The 23,002-nt window shown below is 37.6% G+C and overlaps 1 protein-coding gene across 1 annotated transcript; it reads right to left on the bottom strand.

Moving 5' to 3' along the window:
• Positions 1 to 104: 104 nt before the first annotated feature.
• Positions 105 to 22,799, bottom strand: LOC107829307 (uncharacterized). Its single transcript, XM_075250979.1, has 22 exons — positions 21,616 to 22,799; positions 15,155 to 15,270; positions 14,513 to 14,718; positions 13,378 to 13,497; positions 11,884 to 12,012; positions 11,668 to 11,793; positions 11,154 to 11,209; positions 10,963 to 11,062; positions 10,745 to 10,862; positions 10,212 to 10,421; positions 7,842 to 8,175; positions 5,808 to 5,901; positions 5,446 to 5,554; positions 4,805 to 5,076; positions 4,557 to 4,684; positions 4,024 to 4,258; positions 3,067 to 3,255; positions 2,680 to 2,969; positions 1,877 to 2,078; positions 1,558 to 1,800; positions 670 to 749; positions 105 to 588 (listed from the first exon to the last, which is right to left on the bottom strand). The coding sequence occupies exons 1-22, from the start codon at positions 22,398 to 22,400 to the stop codon at positions 441 to 443; spliced, it is 4,290 nt and encodes a 1,429-aa protein (XP_075107080.1). The 5' UTR covers positions 22,401 to 22,799; the 3' UTR covers positions 105 to 440.
• Between the last annotated feature and the right edge of the window lie 203 nt (positions 22,800 to 23,002).

Raw genomic sequence — 23,002 nt, 5'->3', positions numbered from 1 at the left:
ATTGTTCTTTTTCGAAAACTATACAAGCAGGGGCAACCTGTACACAGTACAAGAAAGAAACTCAAAACAGCAACTCAGTCGAGATACTGATAAGGCAACAGAACTCAGCTAGAAAATCACATCTTATTGAATAATAAACTAATAAGCATCACCCGAAGATTACATTAGAATTCCAGAAGGATATATATCTTGGATATTTACAGTGAAGAAACACAACTGCACAACCAAAAGTGGAGGGTGTTACACAATGAATGCCTCTCTCGGTATTTCTATCTACTCTTTCAACTTTCTTCTGTTGTCTACCCAATTCCTTTCTACATCTGTGACAATTCACTATCTAAACGACTATAAAAAAGGCAAAAAGTGGGTGATGTAGAAAAATCTAAATGAACCCAGAAAAAAGATAGGGTGTTAGCGGAATATTTCTGCTCAGCTTTGTACTATGATTGCCAAAACAGTTCGAAGTCATTGCTATACAACGACCTATCTTGAATCTCTAGATTAGCAACATGCCAATTTACGAGCTGCAATTGGATACATTTACACAGAACCAGTGCGAAAGGAAATATCCACCATTCACTTTCATCCCTGCAATAGCAAAAGCATTATTTGATAGCGAAATTGGATAAATTTCAGATGACAACATTGGACAAACTTCAGAATGCTTACATGTTCCATGGCTGGAAGTAAGGAAGCTTTCTGCTTGATTGGGTGCTATAGTGGACATATCCACAGACAAATGTGACAATCTAGCATGAGATAAATGATATACAGAGCAGTAAGTAGGCATAACCAGAAAATAGTCAGTAAAACATATTGATGAAATGAATTTACGCCCTCAGTGGAGAGTTTAGACAGCGAATGGTTCTAATTGGTCAATTAGAAAAATCATAAGTTATGGTGACATGCAATTCAACCATCTCAGTAGATGAATGTACATCCCAAGTTAGTTTTGAAAACACCAACCAAAACTGAATGATGAATTTTGACTTGAACTGGATATGGACATTAGTGCAAAAACTGTTAAGAAAGATAAATGGTACTCATTGAACAGCACTTATTTGGTGGTAGATTATGTAACTGAGAACGTGCTACTACAATATCTCTTTTAGGGTTCAATAGAGGACAGGGTTCAAATTTGGGAGAGGTAGTAGATCCAAATGATTGCATTTTGAAGTATACAAATTGATAACTCCTAACTAATTGACACTTTATTGGGGTAAAAAACCCTAACAGATGAAAAGAACAGAAATTGACAAAGTATATCACCAGAGAAGATGTAAAGTCCTACACTGATGAGACTTTTATATCGAGCATCAGTGATAATGCAGCTTTCCCTCCAGTCAATCCCAGAGTATGACCCAGTAAGTAAAGAGAAAAAAGAAAGGCACAAGGAAAGAGAAGGCAGAATATAAGGACCACTTAAAGAATGCTGACTGTTTATGGGCCCTAAAAAGGTAAATAAGTTGGGAAAGGAACAGATAGATTACCAAAACAAGTTCGCTACAGGCGTAATTACTCTTTTCATTTTTAAGGGTAAAGGGTAAAGTTACTTACAACATTAATCAGGGATGTAATGTTCCACATTGCATATACACGTGCAAGACCCGCAGAACGCCTTTGCCCATGACTGAAGAGAGCATTGATTCCAGCAGGAAATGGAAATAATATTCCAAGAGGTAAAACAAACAAAACCAGAAAGACATCCGCTAAGGAAATCGAATACAGCTGGAGCAAAGTAAGCAGCACTAAACTAAAATCGCCTAGCAGCAGTATCGAAATGACCAAACCAACAAGATCCTGCAACATTAACAAAATGTTCTCAGTAACAAAATTTCAAGGCCACCCGATGAGAGAGAGAGAGAGAGAGACCGACCTGATGACCAACTGGTTTAGTGTTATGAATTAAAAAAGAGAGAATATAAAACAGATCTCTTTTCTCCTTAAGCATTTTTAAGCTGTTAATGTCCAAAATCCCTCCGTAAAACTTCCGCTTTACAGTGTTTTTGTCATCCCCCCTTAAGTTTGACTCATCTCTTAGATAGCGCGGAGAATTCTGTATGTCTGTGTTGTTATCACTGCAAACAACGAAACAAATAGATCAATTAGGTCCATTGCAGTTGGGGGAGCAAACAAAAGGGGGAAGATATGAGATTAATATTGTTACCTTCCTCCACATTAAAAGTTGAAAATATTTGGGGTGCCTAGAGCAAATAGCAAAAATGGCAGACTGGAATAAAAAAAAGTTCAAGGAGGAACTAGCTATGAATTGTTCTTCTTTCAAGCAAGACTCTCCAAATCCATTAGACTTTAGAGTCGTTACATATTATTAAACACTTTAACTTGCAGACATGAACTAATCAGTGATAGAATCTTCAGATGATTAAACCCCTGCCCTCTTCTACCACTCCCCGCCGGTCCTTCTTCAGTGACCATAAGATGACCATGTAACAATTTCACAATAATGACAGCAACTGATAGCAACACAAACAGTGCATAAACGAATGAATACATATTTAACATGTATTCATGACTTAAATAAAAGTCACAGATAAAAGTGAAACAATGAGAAGTATGAGAGTCCAGATGAAGGAATATGTCCAAATGGACCGGAGTCGGGACAAAATGCAGGAGAAACCAAATAAAGGATCTAAAGGAAACTCTAAGTGCACACCATACCTTGATAGGTGTTCACTTCTGGAGCCTTCATCAAGCCCTTCAAAAGACACTAGTCCAGTTTCTTCTTCGATAACACACACCGAAAGTCCAAATTGAGTATAGCTATCAGTTGTTGCTTGGAACAATGCAAGATCCACGCGGATGCCGTAGACCCTTAAAGCAGGATTGGCAAAAGTTTCAAGCCATCTAAGCACCGGGCGAAACATTGTACTAAGGCAACCCCGACGTACCAAGCGCAACTGTGCATTCAAACCAGCCACAAGACGGTACCATGTAGTAGGTGGAACAGACTGAAAACAATAGCATATCTTTAAGTACAAGGTGAATAAAAGCATCAGGAAATCCCTGCTTCTCTAACTTTTTTTTTTGCATTGGATCATGGCTAACCTGACTCATAAGACTGGTAAGAACATTGTCATTATTGAGTGAGAATGGAGCCATATAACTTCCATCACCACCAAATAGCAGGGACATCGGAAATCTTTGGTGAAGACTAGGAGGAAGATCGCTTCGCTTTTCATCACCACCAAGAAAGAAGTCTAAATATGCTAGCATTAGATCAGGTGTTGCTGCTACCTACAGTCATGAAGACCTATAATTAAGGTTGAGAAGTCATTCTCGAACCACATGGTTCAGTAAAATTTGCTTTTGGGACTCTGAACATAAAATCAAATAAAACAGGGTGAAATGACACATTTTTGCAACCGAAAAAGAAAATCAAAACTAATGTTATTAAGAAAATAATTTAATTCATCATCTGATATCATAAAATTAATACTTTATTAACAAATTCTGTCTGATATATCCAGGAGTCATTTATAATATGCTAATCTTTAGAAGCGGTCCACTATGGTTGAAAGAGAATTTGGATTGAAGTCTTTTAATTTTAGGAAGAAATCAACAGTGGAAAACTAAAAAGCAGTGGCTGAAATCAAAATTGTGAGTTACATCATATGGATGGCAGTACAAAGTCAAAATACAAGACACAATGGCTGTACTAAAAAATACGCAGAGCTATCACACAACTGAGATGCTACTTTTTCCTGCTCAACATGATATAGTTGGTCCAATTAGAAACTCTGACAAAATAAAGATGCTGTTCAAACTTAACAATACATTTATGCCACTTTATTGATGAACAAATAAAGTGTTGCAAGAAAAATATCCAAAAGACTGTCATCTGCATAAAACAAGCGTACACAAAGCCAGAGTACAAAAATGGAGTTTGAAGTTTGAACAGCAAATAGCAGAAAGAACCAAAACTTCACCCATTCAAATTTCTAAACATGCTTAAAAATAAAATAATGACAAATGATATCTGACCAAAGTACAGTATAATCTAACCTTCAGCCCCTCATAAAGAGCACGTGATCGACAAGAACGTAAGCAAGCATGATCATATTCTGATCGAACAAATTCACGAAGACGTTGTAACTTCATTCTACGCCGCCATTGCTGCCATGACCATGCAAGAGGATACACAAGGATACAAAGAATGCTATGCACTGCTCCTTCCCACCATTGGTAGGCAGCAATAGTATTAATCTCATCCACAAAGGTGTTGAAGGCACCCTCATATCTGGCAGTTAAATACAGAACTACTGAATGGCTATTCCCAGTTTGTATAAATTATTCGAAGAAGAAAGACAAAGACTCCAGATTTTGGGGAAAATATTAAAATGAAGAAAAGAACCAGCCAGAGAAAATGGAGGCAGAAAGAGATACATATTCCTCCTCCCTCATTTTCCCTTCTGGATTAAAGCAAGAGTAAACTAGAAAAAAAAAACGACTTCAACGAAACAAAACAACCAAAGCAACACATTCAAAACAAAAGAGTAAACTGCCAAGATAAAACGGAAAAAAAAAAATCAACTTACACAACTTCTTTTATTTGCTGTGGAGGTGTATGAGACAGATGCCAAGGTTCACTGAATGTGTTTGGACCCAAAAAGTACAATCTATAGACATGGCTTTGGGACTCCTCGACCCTGTTTGTTTCCAAAACCTGAAAGAAGCCAATGCCAAATTCCACTTTTTACCTTCAAATTCCACCTAAGCTAGTAAAAAAGTAGACAATCTAATACAGTTGCATTATTGTATGTCAATAAGAGACATCTGGACAGACCTCATTCAATGACTCCAGAAATGGAAACGAGTGATCAATTTGAGAACCCTGTTGTGTGGGAGCAGGACCTGGTGACTCATCGACACCAACAAACTTCATTCGAGCTACACTAAGAACCAACGCTAACAAAATGAGAAGACCTAACAAGAGAAGAACAAACAGCCAGGGTCCTCCAAACGTGTAGATTAGTTCTTCAAGAGCTGTATAACAATGAGGCATATGGTATCTCTCGGAAACACATTTGTAAGGACAAGGACGTTCTGTAACACCACCTATTACAAGGAAAGCTTCTTAAAGTTAGTCTAAGAGTAGCCATCAACCGCAAATCAGCAAAGAATTGTGTAGAGAACAAAATTTCACGAATTCTGAACAAATAGGATAAGAAAAGAATCTGTCAAAATGTAGGAAATACAGAGACTTATACAAGTTAATTTCACTGATGTAGATCTTTTGAATGTTACTTAGTGTCTTAAAAGATTCATTTCTTATTTATTTATTTATTTAAAGAAAAAACTTAACCCCAAAAGCCATAACATTTATGTTGGTGAAAGTAACTTGTATCTGGCCTCCTTATTCCTCTATTATACAGAAACTAGTGAAGGCCTTTGCAGCTGCTATAAACAGCTCGTCAGTTGCAATACCTCGGACAGAAATATAAACAGCTCGATGTGGGAGCTCATCACTCAGGCACGAAACACAAAGGGCTCTATCAGATCCCGTGACATTCTTGAAAGTACCAAGCGGGCATTCCTGCATAGACACAACAGAGGAATTATAAAATTAAAAAAAGGGAAAAATTCACAGACAATACATTTCCGAATTTTAGGGAAGGAAAAGCAATGGAAAGTTGGAAACCCACACAATTGGAAATGATAACAGACTGATGATAGGAAAAAAGAAATGACCACCCCCTCCATCCAGGAAGTTCTTTCTTTGCCCTTCTTTCAAGCTGATTCAAGAACCTTATACAAAGAGAAGTTTATAGATACTATTGGGAACTTACCTCACAGAAAATCCCATAAAGACCTTTTGGGCATGGCTTTCCAGACAAAGTTCCACTTCCACCACTACCACCTTGCTCTCCACCCAATCCACCCCTGAAGAACCAGCACACATGACATAAATACAAAAAAAGGTAAATACTGGAACCACTGTTACAAAGTTAAGTCAACAACTGTACCGGATTAGTAATTGATCTGAAGGTCGACTAAGAGGACCTCTTCTGAGGACCTTCACGTATCGCTCACCTCCAGCATAACTTATTTACAATAACTTGGACGATTTTCCCATAAAAGGGAACACATTTAAAATAATCAAAACAAATTCATGAAAAATACTCAGTATTAACTAGATCTGTCAGTACGGGTTGGCTCAACCCAGCCTAGCTCAGCCCACTGTTTTGACGGGCCTCAAAATGGCCAGCCCAGCCCAGCCCTACATGGGTCACGGGTCCCCACGGGTCGGGCCACCTTTTTAAAATTTATTTTTTATATTTTTTAAAATTCAAATTATAACCTACAAAACTTAATAAATTTTGACATTGTTCCAATAGATTACTATAAAACACAAAAAAGGAGGACAATACTTCATCCATTAAAAGTCAATACTCAAAACAAACTACTCAAAATATTTTCAAATATCCAGCACTAACAAATCATCTTCATCAAGCACGTTTGAATCCTCTTGTGAAATAAAAATGTCTTAACATCTTCATTTTCATCTAAATATATAATTATATACAATGTTAATTAGTTAAACATCAAGAAATAACTAAAATTGTAAGAACAAAAAGTATTTAAATTCACATAAAAATATTACCGGTTTGAGATTGAACTACTTTTCTTGTTATTTTTAGTTTCCTGTATTTTTTTCTATTCTTTATATTTTAATTAAATATGTTCATTAAGCCCGCGGGCCGTCCAAGCCCAGCCTTAGTCAAGCCTCATGGGCCACTGGCTTAATTGGACCGGGATTAAAAGCCTCATTTTTAAATGGGCTCCAAAAATCTTAGCCCAACTCTATTAAATCCTGGGCTGGGTTGGGCCGGCCCAACGGGCCAAGCCCATATTGACGGCTTTAGTATTAACCAATTGCTAATCGCTCCTAACATGCTAACACTATATAGTATATAGATATAAACCAATACATAGATGCTTCCTAGAAAAAGATTTGCAAAAATCTCAAAAGGACGTGTGGGATACACGAAGAAACCACAATGGAATTCTTTGTAATACCTTTAATTTAATGACCTGTCAGTCACAGAGATCTTAAATGCATTCATAGGATCCATCCTGTAAAAATGTATTAACAGCCAAAAAAAACCTTCTAATCCAGTCTCTAGCTTTATCTCCTAACTGGATCTTAGACCAGCTAAGCAACCGCAAAGAATGAAGCAACAAATTGCACTTGAGGTTCTGAAGTTGATTGTGGCCATCAGGCCAAATAACAAATTACTAATTGATGCAACTAATAAACCAACATCCATTAGAATTTGAAATCAGATGCTCAGGAAGTATCATAAGCAATGTAGTGACATACTTCCAAAGAGAACAATGAAAAGTGAGGCTACAACTCTATCTAGTCATTGAAGTGAAACTATGTATCTTCATGTTATAAGCAGAGAATTTGACAAGAAGTACCAATTACATAGCAAAGTAATCCGAACAGCAGCAAAAGAATGCAAACACAACAAGACTTAACATTTGGATATTTCAGGTCTAGCTATTTGCATCTCTTGATAGTGCAATAATACAGTCTCGAAAAAATGGTTTATGAATTCAGGGAAACAAGATTGCATCTTTCAATGAATTGAAACATGGCATTACCAGCAGGCTAGAACACGGAACAATGGACCTGTTTACTTCAGCAATTTCTATAGTACAATAACTAGACTAGAAAAAGATGCACTAAGATGACTACACAAGTTATCCATAACTTATCAAATGACCCGTGCATATCCCAAAGTACGCAAATTAACAATAGCACAACTTGTGGAAATAAATTTTTTAGCAATATGTTGATTCATAACTGCACAAACCTTGTATAGATGCTCCCATTCACAGTTGCTATTGGCTGATACACATCTCCAGTAGGAATATCCGACCAGTGAAAGTGTATTCGTCCACCACCTCCACCACCACCACCACTGGAACTGCTACTACCTCCAAGGCTTGACATGGTGCCAGATTCACCAAGATGGAGTGATCTCAAAAACAATAGAATACTTCCACCGGATCCACCTCCAGGCCCTATGTACTGATCTCTAGTTAGATAACCTTTCTTCCTGAAGCTTTCTTCAAAGCTGTCCCCGTCAGAGTCAACTTTGCCTTTAACCGACAAATACATCAGGGGATGCTCCCACGAGCCCATTACTGCATTTGGATGACAGTAGAAAAAAGAGAAACAGAGGAAACAGATTTATACAGTACCCAAAGATAGTGTAGTGACAAAGCATTAAAAACAATAATCTGTTTTTCACAGCAACTGGCCAAGCAGTAGCATGTAATGGGAATCTCATGAATGAGTAAAGCATCAGGACAAAATTCAGACGAAAACTGATATAGCTTGACGAGTCATAGGCATTCAAGCCAAAAACTTTTCTTTTAATCAGGTAAGGTAAAATTCCATTAATAGGAGCATCCAGAGGATGCAAAATCCGATTCAAGCCAAAAACTTACACTAGATAGGCTTTAAATAGGTAGAAGCACACAGAAGTTGACAAGGTTAGAGAATTTGTTGCACATGTGTTACTTTACTCTGACATTTGAAAAAATATGAATATCACATTTTATAAAGAATGTTTTCTTGCTCGTTAACACTTCAGTTTGAATAATGAACAGAGCTTGAATAAGGAAGTGAACTTAGAGGAACAATATTACATTTTTTCCAAGCCCCTTTTATTTGTTTTCAAGCTTTTCTGTCCAAAGCAAATTCTTTAGGTACAAGATGGTTGGTTAGGAACAATCTAATAGATCATCTCATACACACTCCCTTCCCTCAGCAAAGAGAAACAATCGATCATTTTATCAACAAAATTACTTGGAACTAGTAGAGAACGCAACTAAAAGCTGGAGATTGGAGAGAATCAGCAACGAAAGGAAAGACATGGAAGATGACATCTACTTGTCTCCGTTAGGAGTATATGGAACAAATGGAATAGGAGATCATTTTGTAATAGTGAGAATGATGTAGAAAGCATGAATAGATCTTTGTTATTGCACATGTACCTTTGGTAGAAGACAATGTATGACTCAAGCAGAGTGACACACACATCTTGTATGTATTTTCGGACACTGAATTGGTGCTTATTAATGAAGCATTTGACTTATCAAAAAAGAGTTCTTGGACCTTGGAAGGGAAGGAAAAGAGGACGACTACAAACAATGGAAGAAGAAGCATTAGATGCAGATACCAAAACTGCCATGTTTGGAGAATAAGAAGACCCCAGATCTTCAATCAATGAACACTCTACTATGCCTGCAGACTATACAAAACATCTGCAACTATTACTTTATTCGAAAAATAAGTAAATAGCAGTGTTACATGTGCGACCGCTCGAGAGAAAACGTGGACAAACTATTACCACCCTTTTGGCAGCTAGTCAATTATGATGGATGGTGCAGAGTCTGTTCGGAATATAGTGGATGATGCCCACCACAGAAAAGGATGTGATGTTTAGCTGGGGTTTCCGACGAAGGAATAGAAGATGTAGAGCATGTGATGAAACCCTTTTGGCTATCTTGTGGGTACTCTAGAAGAAAAAAGGAAGCTTGTGAAAGTGTGGAAAATAATTTTGTACTGAATGCTAGTTTCTTGTTACTGGTTAAATCTTGGAGTACCGGCAAAGTTTTTATAAGTATAAGCGGATATTATTTGTGAAGAACCATATGTTTGTGCAGGTCTTCTACTTCTTTATACCACTCGTATAGCGGGAGAATTTGAATAAGATGTATCTTTCTTTCAAAATTTTAGTAATTTCGGGTGATTAATCCATTCAATAAAATCTAATTTTTGGATCAAACCAGGATGAATGCGGAGTTGGCCTGACCTCTCAGTTGAATGTAAGACTTAGCTGATATGGTTGCAACAAAAAGAAGTGGCATTTAAAACTGTTGTCGGCTTAACATTTAAATTTGGCATTACAAAGCTTGCATTGTTTTTTTTCACCAGGCCCATGGCATGCCATGATAATTATTCTACTACTTAAAGAGGAAATTCAAGATCACATGAAGAATTCCACCTTTACTACAAAATTAATAAAGCAATAGATGTTTATGCAATTTGTTTCATTACCAAATCGAGTTGATCAACCATCCACAGGTTGTCACTTGTCATATACAAAAAGATAAAGCTAGCACAGGGAAGAAAGTGGAAGTTGGGGATTATAGTGAAGACGAATCCAACTTACCCAAAACACCACCACCTGCTGTTGATCCAGCTAGGCTACTATTCCCACTTCCACTGCCGGGTTCACATGGCAAATTGGGATCTCCATATGTGATGCCACCCCCAATGCAGCTTCCATTATAATATCCATATCCGCCTTCACCACCATGACCAGCACCACTGCCAAGACCATTGCTTAGAACTGATCCTTTGCCTACTCCTCCAGTGCAGCCTGTGGAGATGACACAGTGGAACCGATGAAACAATGAGGTTACATAATACGTTCTGAGAAAGTATATTGTTGTCGTTTGATTTGTTTGACAATAATAACATTGAAGTTTTGCATCTAAATGTGAGCTTTTTTCTTTAAGGCAAATTTGACCTTTCTCTAACAGATAAATTTGAACTGTCAAAGCAATGATAGTATACACTAGTATTTCTCAATCACTAAAGAAATTAAACCCTGCCTTAAGAAAAGCAATGTAAGATAAGGGTTACATTGAAAAAGTTAATATGATAACATCAAATATAAATTGAAGGAAATTAAGAACAGACCCATCCCTGATGTGCTAATAATTCCATAAGGTTGCACATCTACAGTCCTTGCTCTGTGGAAATGAACAACAGATCCTTCTATGAGGCCTTCAACAAGGATATCTTCAACTCGGCAGATCTGCAGATAAAGGGAGAATTAGAGTTGCATAAGTGCACCGTACAATCTATACACACATCATGCAGAGATGTCTGTTTTGATACTGGGCAGAAAATAGCACCTGTAAAGTGAATGATAGTGAAGAATTCACGTTGCAGTCTTCTGGAGGGTGGAGCAATTCAAAAGGACAACCTGGACTATCACAGTTCAACTTCGGTTTCCTATCAAGCACCATATATCCCATTAACAAATCAAAGAAAGCTTCTTGGAAAAGAAACAATAGGGGGAGGGAACAAGTAATTAGGAACTCACACAGCATCAGCTGTCGCATTTCGTGAAGGACCACGCAAAACCGACCCTGGTCCAATCTGCATGCAGTAAGAGAATAGTAGGCAAGAAATAAAATAAATAGATATGATATATAGAAAAAAAAAATGGTCAACCCAAACTACATATAAGGCCAGGAACTGGAATACCAAGCTCCTCAGGAGCTGAGGCAGAACATAGATCAGGTGAAAACCTGAGCAAAGACTAAGCTCAGTTACCACCTTGCTAGTGAAAAGAATTGGAACAGTAACACAGATACCCAATGCAGACTGACATATATTATCTTGCATCTGATATTCATATAAAGACGACGAGGGAGAAAGAAATTACTACACGCAATTTGAAAAATCCATATACCGATGTCAAAAATACCATAAAAGATCAAGTGACCAGGAAAAATCAAGTGTCGAAAGAAAGCAAGTATAGACCAGTTAGGAATCTATTGCACATCTCCTATAAACACAGAAACAAAAGGACTCAAAACAAGATTTCTGCTCACATTGACGCTGTAAAATAAAGACAGGACCAGTCTTTGAGCTTCAATAGCATCTCCTGGTCCAGATAAATTCAACAACCCTTGGCCATGAACTCCAAGATTTGCATTCGAACGAATTTGAGATGATTCCTGCATAAGATGGCACGTAGAGGACATCTCAAAATGAACAAGTACGCGAAGACAACCAAGAAAAACAAGCAACGGAAAAAGAAAGAGCACCTTAAGAACAATTAGGTTACTAGCCTCAAGCATTGTTGTCTCAACATTTTGATCTCCACCACCATCAATTATCATTCTCGAATTCCACATCAGAAACATTTTGACAGACATCCGTAGCGCTCCAAAAACCTGAAAAGAACAAATCAGATAACATTCACTGCCAAGGTTTCAGAAATACGCTAATACAAGACACAGCGCTTAAGGACAATGAGTATAAGAGCTGCAATATATAATCATGATTCTAGAAGCAGAGTGAAGAAATTTATGCCAAAGAGCCAAAAGAAAGCATAAAATCACAGAAGCAAAACTGAGGCTGGCTGAAGTAGGTATTTTACCCTACCGTATCAAAAAAATAGGTACAAGAGCATACAACACGAAGGGAACAGCAGCAGCGAGATAGACCAGACATTGTCAGTGAATAAAACTCCAACTTCTCTTTCATCCTAATGAATAATTGTGACAACTCTTCCTTAAAACCTTAATGATGAAAGAAACATTAATCTACAATCAAATAAGGAACAGCATTCAGAGGATCCCAACTCATTTGGTTGCTTATGACCCCAAATAATGAAGGAAAGAGAAACTATAAACTCTCCTTTTGATTCTAGACATGCAAATCTTTTTGAAATAAAAGAAAAGGGTGCTGGACCACAGTTTCAAAATTGGTGCCGCGCATTGCACAAATCTAAGAGTCATCCCTGCTATTATTATCCTTTTTTCAGTAAGCAAAATGATTATAGCAAAAATCTTAGGTTAAATAACCGAAGGTAGGGTTCTAAATCATTTTGACATAGGTAGAACCCAAATCATGCAAACTAAACATAGAAAGTTCTCAAAATAACCAACTCAAGATAATTTTCAATTTATATTCAGGGAGCTACTTGACAGCCTCAGGCATCTGCACTACAAGGAGAGACACCTTATTTTAGTACAAGGAGGAGAGATACAGCAGCATGAAAAGAAGGTAACAAAGCTAGCGTCACCTGCTTCAGTCTGGAACTTTTCCCTTCGTTTAAGATTATTTTTATGCTTTTATATGACAGTGTCAGAAAATGCAAGACTGAGGAGACATTACGGTTAATAGTTAGTCAAGCTGTTATTAGAGTACAACTACAACACAACAGCAGGGAGACCTTACGCTTAGCTAAGCTGTTTTTCAACTTCCGTGAAGTAGCTTTAGCAAACACATGCAATATGTATTGCATGTATTGATGTTTCCGGTGGTCAATGCAAGTAATGCATCAAAGTTGACGCTCCAAAGGACAGCTATAACATCATTCAAGTAGAAGAAAAGAAGAGTAGAGGCACAAGCTAGAGTTTAACAGTTAAGAGTTTATGAAGACAAATGTAAATGAAAAACGGATGTGAAAAAGACTTTCCAATTGGAATATTGCATTAACACTTCTATAGATCACCAAAAGAAAGGGCTTAAGGAGACACTACAACCCTATAAAACAACAAAATCTGTATTTGCAAGGAGATTCTACCGCTTACCTTAATGACAGAATCACTCATCAAAAGCTCCTCTGCCAATAATTCAAACTCTGACATCGCATAACGTGCCAGCCCAAAGCTCAGCGCTCCATTACACAAAAGGCTGATTTGACCTTGGACCTATATGAGAGAGAGATAAGATACTCATATAATCCAAAAACAGAGGCAGGGGTGCAAAACAGAAGGAAGCTGGAGAACCACTACAATGCTTAGGCAGCTAAATTTCCCAAGGCATTTCATTGTCACCTCAAGGTGAAAAGAAACCCCTTGGCTTGTTTGGCTTTTCAAGGAGTGAAAGTAAAAGAATTATTGTAAGCTTCTGAATAATTAAATTCTTCAATTAAAAGGGGTGTTATAAAGATAATTTAAATGAAGAGCTCTATAACTGGAAAAGCAAAAAAAGGATTGGAGTGTTTTGTATCACTTTTATTCTTTCAGAGCCCTTGGACCCCCATTGCAGCTCTTGGGGATTTTATCTTTCTATCTTATACAAGTTCCTTTCACATAAGGAAATCAAGTTCTTCTTAGATGAAAGAAGTTAGATGTCAAGCAAATTTAACCTTTTCAGATTAAATGCCCATCCTGTGACATGTAGAATCTAGAATGAAGATGAGTTGATAACTTTGGTACATAACTCAATTTCTAGATTTATCTACAATGCATCACATTATGGGTACAACTTAAAAGTATCGGTAAAACATCAGAACAAATAACAAAATAAAAAATGGGAAACCAGAACAATCCCTTTTCTTCATTGTAAGATCCATGTGAAGAAAATCAATGAGGACAAGTTAAAGACACCTAACCTAGGAAACACGAAGCAAAACCATGAAAACTAACGCAACCAAGGAAAATAAAGCATTAATTGTAAAACAATGCAGGAATCATTTAGAAACATACATAACATCCTGAGGCAAGAGTTTGATATGCATAAAATAGAATAAAGGAGTAGGAAGGGACTATCTTTATAAAGAATAAACAGCAAAATTTCTCATTATAACCAAGGAAAATATAACTTCTCTATGATGCTTCACTCAATAGATTCAATGTCAAGTAAGTTCAATCAATTGAGGTTACACATATATTTACTCTCACGAAAAACTGAAAAAGGAAAATTAAGATGCACTCCACCAACCTGAACACGACTCCACAGCAAGGGGACAGCAGCCTTAGCGTGGTTGCGAATATAAACATTTGTCAGAAGTGGCTGAGGAAGATCCAAGAGAAGCGTGTCTGTAGAAGTTGATTTATTGTGGTTGCTAACAGTAAGACTGCGGGGGACATTATCATAGAAAGTTCCAGCTGCGCCTGCATTTTCTGGGCAACCACGACTGCTTCCTCCTGCATGCAGAAAAATGGAGGTTGCATTGGCTTTAGTACCAGCTGAACAAAATAATAAATAGAAGTAAGAAATGTTCAAGCGGTTTACCTATCCAAAGGCCACAATTAACTACTTACGGAGCCCACATGATAAGGTTTTCTTACCATAAGTATTTCTAGAATAAATCTTTCATCAAGACGAGAGATAATGCATCCTGCTAAGGGAATAGTTGCTACGTAGAGATAGCTAATGTTTAACACAGCATGGTGCAAGTTAAAATCCAAAAGCACGAGAGGCCAATTCTCACTTCATCATTCATCTTTGGAATAGCCATAGAATTTTCCATGGTTTAGTTCCCTTGCTCAACTATGAGCGGGAACTGGGAAGTTATCACACTTCACATAAACAATGTGTGAAGTTAGAAGATTCTTAAACAAACAAGGTAAATAGCCCTACCATACGCAAAGATCTCTGGTTCGTCGTGTCTACTAAAAATATCGACAGAAACTCTTCCACCACCTCCACCAGCAAAACCATCACCTCCACAAGCGCTAATTCTACCGTTTCCGGTCCTGCATTTGGTGAGAAAGAAAGGGTTAAATGGCAGTGCAGGTACAAGCATTCGACTCTTTTTGCAACTTAAGACATATCAACAACCGAGTAAGGTAATTGCAATTAAAATTTCAGGAAAACCACTGTGTTCCCGGCAACAGGGTAATTGTGTATAAACATGAAATAATATGTCGTATAAGATAGCTGCTAGAGTCATGGAAGGGCTAATGTATTATTTTATATTTTTATCAAGATTCTTTTGTTAAAGAAACCTTGGGGTGTATTACCAACACATTCATTTTTTGCTTCTCATCTTCGCTAGAAGCAAAAATCGAACCAATAGAACTAATAGTTAAACGACATAACTTTTTCCTTTTCATTACTAATTTACTTCTATGGTCACCACACAGCAGCACCCGTTCTACTGAAATAGTTCTTCAGTAGAGATGTTCCACCAAGTAGCTGTTTTCCGATCATATTATACTTCCTGTTCCTATCCTACCTGACCTCTCTACATTCTTGTAAATTCATAAGCTTATCAAAGCAAATCCCCTATTCTATCACCCAACATAATTGAGAGAAGCTCATCATACTAATAAAATTTATTTGAATAAAGGCTCTATCACTTCAACTACTTCTGATTGACAAGGAAGGGGATCCGCAATCACCAGAGACACTGATAAGTAAGTAGCTCCTAAGTAGTTATCATGCATGGAATTTGGAAAAAATCTGGTCCATCTCTATTTACACTACCTATTGCAAAGTTTCCAAGTCAGCCACTTGGGCTTCCATTTCAAATGTTTCAAAATTACTCTGATGGCTAAAAGTGGAAAACAGTAACTCATAACTGCTGATAACCAGCAGATGGGGAAAGAGAACAATAGGAACCATCCAGGAAGATAAGGGAAAAGGACATCAATGCATATATAGCTATTCAAAGAGTAACATAAATGCGCATTGCAAGTTTGCAACAGGTCAAGCATTCTTCATACAGTAGGTTTCTACCGTTTGTCTCTTTCAGGTAACCTTTTTCACACAATTTTTGCAAGTGAACCTTCAGCAATTATAGCTTTTACCTTCATCATAAGAAAACTTTTAATAGGTTAATGAAAGAAAGTTGATGCTGGCAGCAAGGTGGTGGTGCCTGCCAGTTTGAAAATCATATTCACTACACATCTGCCAAAATAAAAGAGCTAGCAAGCATGGACACCATATCTCAGACAACTGAGCCACATAACACGAACACCAATTCAAGTCCACTCGCATTCAGATGTTTGAGTCCAATACCAACCCAGCATGTCCAATAGCTTTTAGAATTTTTCAATTCATGTCAGCCCAATAGACAACAATTCGTCACTAGTTCCATGCTCTTTTATTTTGTCAAAAGCTTTCTTAGGTGCAGGGAACAACTTTGGGGGGGGGGGAGGGGGGGGGGAGAAATAAGAGAGAGAGGACTTGGGTCTCTCTGGAGCTGTGGAGCAAAAGAAACTTGTGAACAGACAAACAGAACCAACAAGGAAATAGACCAAAGAGAACTAGAGATGCACACATCAAATGTCGTATTCCATTTTCTTTTCTAACCTGCTGCTATTTTAGAACCTTTTTTTTTTCGAAAATGTATTTTAGAATCTTTTGTAGAATGACTATCCATTTTGATGTCAAATATTATGAAATTGATCATTCAAGAAGACACCTTCGAAATTGATGCATTATGTGAGAAGTATGCACCATGTGTCCTCCAAATTTTGAAATTTCCATGTATTTAGATGCATGTATCTATTGCTTAGCACAAGAGTGTCCAACAACAACAACAACAAACGCAGTGATATCCCACAAAGTGGGGGTCTGGAGAGGGTAGAGTGTATGCAGACCTTACTCCTACCTTACGAAGGTAGAGAGGTTGTTTCTGATAGACCCCGGCTCAAGAGAAAAAACTAAAAAGGAAGCAGAAACAACAAGTAGTAACCATAGCAAGCAAAGGTGATATAATGACCGAAGCGAAAGAAACGACATATAGTAAAAGAAATATGCGGATACGAAGAAATGAAAATACGAGACTAACACTAATGAGACCGACATATAAATAAGACACGCCTGCTTAACCACTACCCTTCTACCCTAATTCTCAACCTCCATACCTTCCTATCAACGGTCATGTCCTCAATAAGCTGAAGTAGCCCATGTCATGCCTAATCACCTCTCCCCAATACTTCTTAGGCCTACCTCTACCTCTACCTCTCCTCATCCCCCCATAGCCAACCTCTCACCCATGGCGCCAATTAGGACTGAGCCAACTAACTAACCCAGGGGGAATTTCTTGGTTATACCTTATTATATTGCAGGTTTTGATCATAATACTTCACACCACACACTACAAATCTCAACTTGAATGCCAACTATATCTTGTGAATGTGCTAAAGCAAGAGCATATCAATATATGATTACATGATCAGTTGATGTTTACAAGGCCTTCAGCCTCACAGAGGAACATCATTCCCCTACCCACTTGCTAGATGCATTCCCTATATCAATGAATTTACTTGAAAATCGAATGGGGAAACCTTACAGCAGATATAAGATTACCATTTTATTCAAATGCAAGACATGAAAACTTAAAACAAGAAGCTTATTCCGGATACTGGAAGTCATCATAATACTGAATTCAGCTTAGCTCTTAAAGTCAACACTGTATTTCTGAAGCTTAAAGTCTAAAGATGCTTGGATTCATTTTTGGACGCCTTGAACATCACGTTCCATGCGCTCATCTTTTATGAGGCACTTCCTAGATGCCTCAGTGATATCATAGAATTGACTTGAATAATTACACAGGAGTAAACAAATCAGAGAATCAGGATGCCATTCAATTCAAGTAAAGAACATGACAGCTTAAAGGAAGCTAACTTTTAAAGAAAGTTTACCACAAACTGTAACAGCCAGCCCCAATAATGCATCTAAAGCTTCAGTTACTTTTGACAGGCATGTGATTATCTGCATTTGATGTATCAATCTTTTCATTTGACCTTTTCCATTCTTTAATTCCTTCACCATCCCTCCCTCAGCAGCAACCACTACCTTCTTTTGATGTGTGACATCAAGTACCCAAGCAACATGTTCGTTCCATTCTTTGTTTCTTTGTTTGATAGGTAAAAGTTGTCAAATTCCTCTGTATAAGTGAACTTTTGTTCCATTCTTACAAAATGCTTTTTTATAAAGTAAAGAATTTTATTAACGATGAGGGAAAATCCCGTATAAAAGCCGTATACTAAAAAAGAACCTACACCGCAATATGGTTCTCTACAAAGTAACCCAATCATTTATACACACAGGAACCTCATGGGTACACCAAAAAGTAACTAGAAACAAAAGGCTATTTTGCAATTTGATGAAATCACTCTCTACTCATTCAAGAGTTCTCGTGTTTCTCTCTTTCCATAAAACCCACATAATGGCTAATGCTAACCAATTCTTATGAAATATCAAATCTATACATATATATTAGGACATTTTTAATCACGTAGCAAACTTAGCAAAAGCTGTACTGGCACCAGGTTGGTTTAGTGGAGTCAGGAGTGGCATTGCAAAAAGCTCAATTCCTTAGTGCATGTGCAAGTAACTAAGGAACTACCATTTGTTTCAATATGTAACATTTAAATCCATTATCTTAGTGAGGACATGACAGTGGATAGGAAGTTGTGGAGGTCGAGAATTAAGGTGGAAGGTTAGTAGGTAATAGAGCTTTCTGTCTGTCCTTACTGATAGTTTTAGTATTACTCTCATTTAGTGTTATTCTTTTTGTATAACTGTGGTATCCGGGCCAACTTGTACGCACCTCTCATTTAGTCTTATTCTTGGTTGTCTATATCCATCTAATGTGCTTCTGCTTCGCTTCTTCGCTTCTGTTACTATCTTCTTTGTTGTTATTGCCTTTTCCATGTCTTTTTCATTACTTTATTTCCTTTGCTTTGTTGTTGCGACGATGTTGAGTCGGGGTTCTATTAGAAACAACCTCTTTATCTACACAAGCAGGGGTAAGGTCTGTGTGCACATCATCCTCCCCAAACCCCACTTGTGGGATTCCATTGGGTTTGTGTTGTTGTTGGTGGTGGTGGTGGTGTCTTACACCAAAGAGCTAGACTATAGATACGTTTGTTCTTGAGCTTCATAATGCTTTCCTCTCTTCCTTTCAAAATTCTCTGATTTCTTCTTTCCATATCACCCACCACACTGCTACAGTACCTAAGGAAGTACCAAACTATATGTAACATTTACATCCATTGTCTTACACCAAAGAGCTAGACTATTGATACATTTGTTCTTGAGCTTCAGAATGCTTTCCTTTCTTCTTTTCAAAATTCTCTGATTTCTTCCTTCCATATCACCCACCATACTGCTGCAGGAACAGTGTTCCAGAAGAATAATTAACGAAATCCTTATCTCCGCGTGCAAGAACGAGATTTCTTTTTTAGGTATGAAGGAAAAATAAGTTGCTGTTTTCAAATCAAAGGTCATGTCAGTGCTAGATGGTACATAAGCTTTTTCTATTGGGTGTATAGTTTTGAATAGATCTCTAAGTTTTACTTTGAGTTTCAAGGGGTGTGTAAGAATGTTGAAGAGTTAGTGTAAGCATGTTACAATTAAAGTAATAGAAGAATTAACTCTTTTAAGGCTCACCGTTTAAGAAGAATTAAGTCTTAAGTTGGAATTATCCCACATTGGACAAATATCATATGTGTCTCTTCATTAAGACCTATAAAGAGGTAGAACAGCTTCGGAATTTACCCGTTACCCAATAAAGATGCAGACCTTGTACTCATCAAATTTCAAGTAATCGATATTTCTCTTCTCTTATTTTCTCATGGTATCTAAAGGTCACATATAAAATACTTGAATATCTGTACTGATCGACAGAAATATTTGAATTCCAAAATCACCCAAGAGATGTATCTATAAGTTACTAACATGCGTAAATAGTAAAAGGAATCTTTCAACTACCTATGACTTCAGAATTTTTTTCTTTTTGGGGGATAAAATGACTTCAGAAATATTTATATAATCAAACTTTCATCTTCCTTTTTCAGTATGCACACTTCAACCCAAAATTTTAATAGTAGTCTATATCTTGACTGAGAGTATGCACGTGCTGTTCCCAGCAACGAGGAATTCTTTCTCATCATGAACACCAACCTCAGATGTGTCTACTCCTTTCTTTTCACTCTTGTTTTCTAGCTAAACAGGATATTCGGATAAGATAAACTTACTGCCTCTCATAGGCTACCACGAAGAGCCCCAAGAAGCACGCCTCCAACCCTAGTGCAGTAATGTAGGATGATCTACTCCTGTTTCACTTGAGCCAATAGCAAGAAATTCTGCAGCTCATGTATTCTTTCTTCTTCTACTTACTGGGATTATTCCTCATGATAAATCAACTTATAGCCTGTTTAGACAAGCTTCTCCAAGGCCAAAAGCACTAATGCTTTTTTTCAAAGTTGAATTGTTTGGCCAAGCTTTTGGAAGAAAAAAAAGTGCTTTTGAATAAAAGCAGAAGCAGAAAAAAGTAGCTTCTACCCCGAAGCACTTTTTTGAAAAGCACCTTTGAGAAAAATACACTTTTATACACTTTTATACAGCTTGGCCAAACACTAATTGCTGCTCAAAAATGCTTTTTAAATCAATTAGCTAAACACAAACTGCTTCTCACCAAAAGTACTTTTTAGAAAAGTACTTGCGCTTCTCAAAATAAGATGATTTTAGAAGATTGGCCAAACAAGCTATTATTTTGAACCATTCAAGCATGGTTCGTCAAGCCTAATTACATGTATCTACCTAACATATTTCATTCTGTAGAAACAACCATGCGACCAAGGACAGTCTCTTATAAAGCAAGATAAATTCAGCATAAGCACATCTCACAGTGATATGATACCATCCATGCACTGAAAATTTTCGTTGAAACATGATATAATCATTCACAAAATATCCGGTGCAAACCAAAGGTTGATTGCAAGTCATGCAAACTACATGTTGTAGCACCTTTACAAGTGATAAGCTCCTTTTGTTTGTCCCAATGGTGCAGAGTTCCATGTATTCCCTCAAAAAACAACCCTATTTCTCCTACCAACTCATAGTCTAACACTTCATCATCCCACAGAAGAAAAAGATTTCTACATGAACCTACTGAACATTTCTAGTAACATAAGAATAAGGGCAGTATAAGAATAGCAATATGAAAGAAAATCCACATTTCTAGTCACAAAGAATAATGGCAGTACGCCAGTACAAACTAATAATATGGAGAAATTCAAGGGCACAGAAAGATAGTAATACTGCTGAATATGAATATGGAAATAAAGCAAAAGAAATATTACATCTTATAGGCTTTGATGTAGATGCTACCGCCAGAGCCGCCGCCACCTTTGACGCCTCCATCACCTCCATCAGCCAACACACTGCCATTCACTTCAAGAAACTTGTCCACCAACAGCATTATCTTTCCACCTCCACCCCCACCATAGTCCACAACCTTACTTGTGGTCCCGCCTTTACTCCCATAACTCCATGGCATTTGCAATGTGGACCATCCATAAGCATCCCCGCCCCAAACATCCTCCTGAATCTTTTTTTCATCCGTCAAACAACACGCCCCTCGTCCCCCGTACCCTCCACCCGCTCCCTCCACTCCCTGTGGCGTCCCACTCGTCTGAGCTGGCGCTGAACCAGCCAAACCAGTGGTATTCACAGCTGAACTATTACTAAATGTAGCGTTATCCGCCACCAGCTGGAATGTTCCAACTAGTATCACGGAATTCTCACCCAAAGTGAAGTTCCCAGTCACATTAATCCCAATTTCACAACCGGTAAAAGTACAATTTACGGTCACGTTTGGAAGGACATAAAAATTTCCCTTCCCTTCTATATACACACTCTTAGTGATATTCACATTGGACACAATCTTGCAAGTTGTATCCAACGACCCAACGCCGCCAAGATCGTCCTCGCATGATACCGACGGCGGGTGCGGCGGCGGAGGTGGCGGCGCCGGCGGGGAATAGTCTTGATGGAATAGAATTAACTCGGAATCATCGTCTGAATAACCCGAAATCGATAGAGGGTTTACGAAAAATACCAAAAAAAGTAGGAGAGTCAAAGCCATTGACTGATGAAAATAGTCATCACATCGGACAGTGATAAAGATCGGATTTTTGCATCGCAAATAGGGAGAAAAAAATCCCACCTCAAAAAATCCGCCCAAAATCAAACCGTATAAAGATTAAGCTTATACTGAACAAAACCCAGTTGGGTTTTTGTAGAAAGACAGCTGTAATAATAAGTATTTATATTTGGGGCTTATGAATATAGGAAAATTAGAATTTTTTGGAGAAGAGAAAACCCTAGAAAAAAATTCTTTTTTGTGAAGGAGAAGAGAATCTCGCGGTAAAGGGGACAGAGAGGTTTGGGAGAAAAGGGTTTAGAGAGAGAGAGAGAGAGAGAGAGAGGAAAGTTGGAAATGAGGTGAGCAAATGGGGAAAAAGGAAAAGGAAAGAGGAGAGGAGAGCGTGGTGAGATGATGGGAGTGAGGGTTTTGTTTGTTTAATGTGGGATAGGTAAAAGGTTTGTGATTAGGTAAGGAGTGACAAGTTTTTTTCTAAATTCTTACATAGTAATTTGTACTTTCCTAATTATATTGGATTTTAGTAAAACTTTTCGTTAAAATATTTTGGGAAAGTTTACTAAATGTGGGGTTCCAAGATTGTA

The sequence above is a fragment of the Nicotiana tabacum genome, chromosome 1, assembly GCF_000715075.1.
Source record: "Nicotiana tabacum cultivar K326 chromosome 1, ASM71507v2, whole genome shotgun sequence".
Classification (NCBI taxonomy): Eukaryota; Viridiplantae; Streptophyta; class Magnoliopsida; order Solanales; family Solanaceae; genus Nicotiana; species Nicotiana tabacum.
Note: the sequence above shows the minus strand (reverse complement) of the source record. Positions and strands in the feature narration are given on the sequence as shown.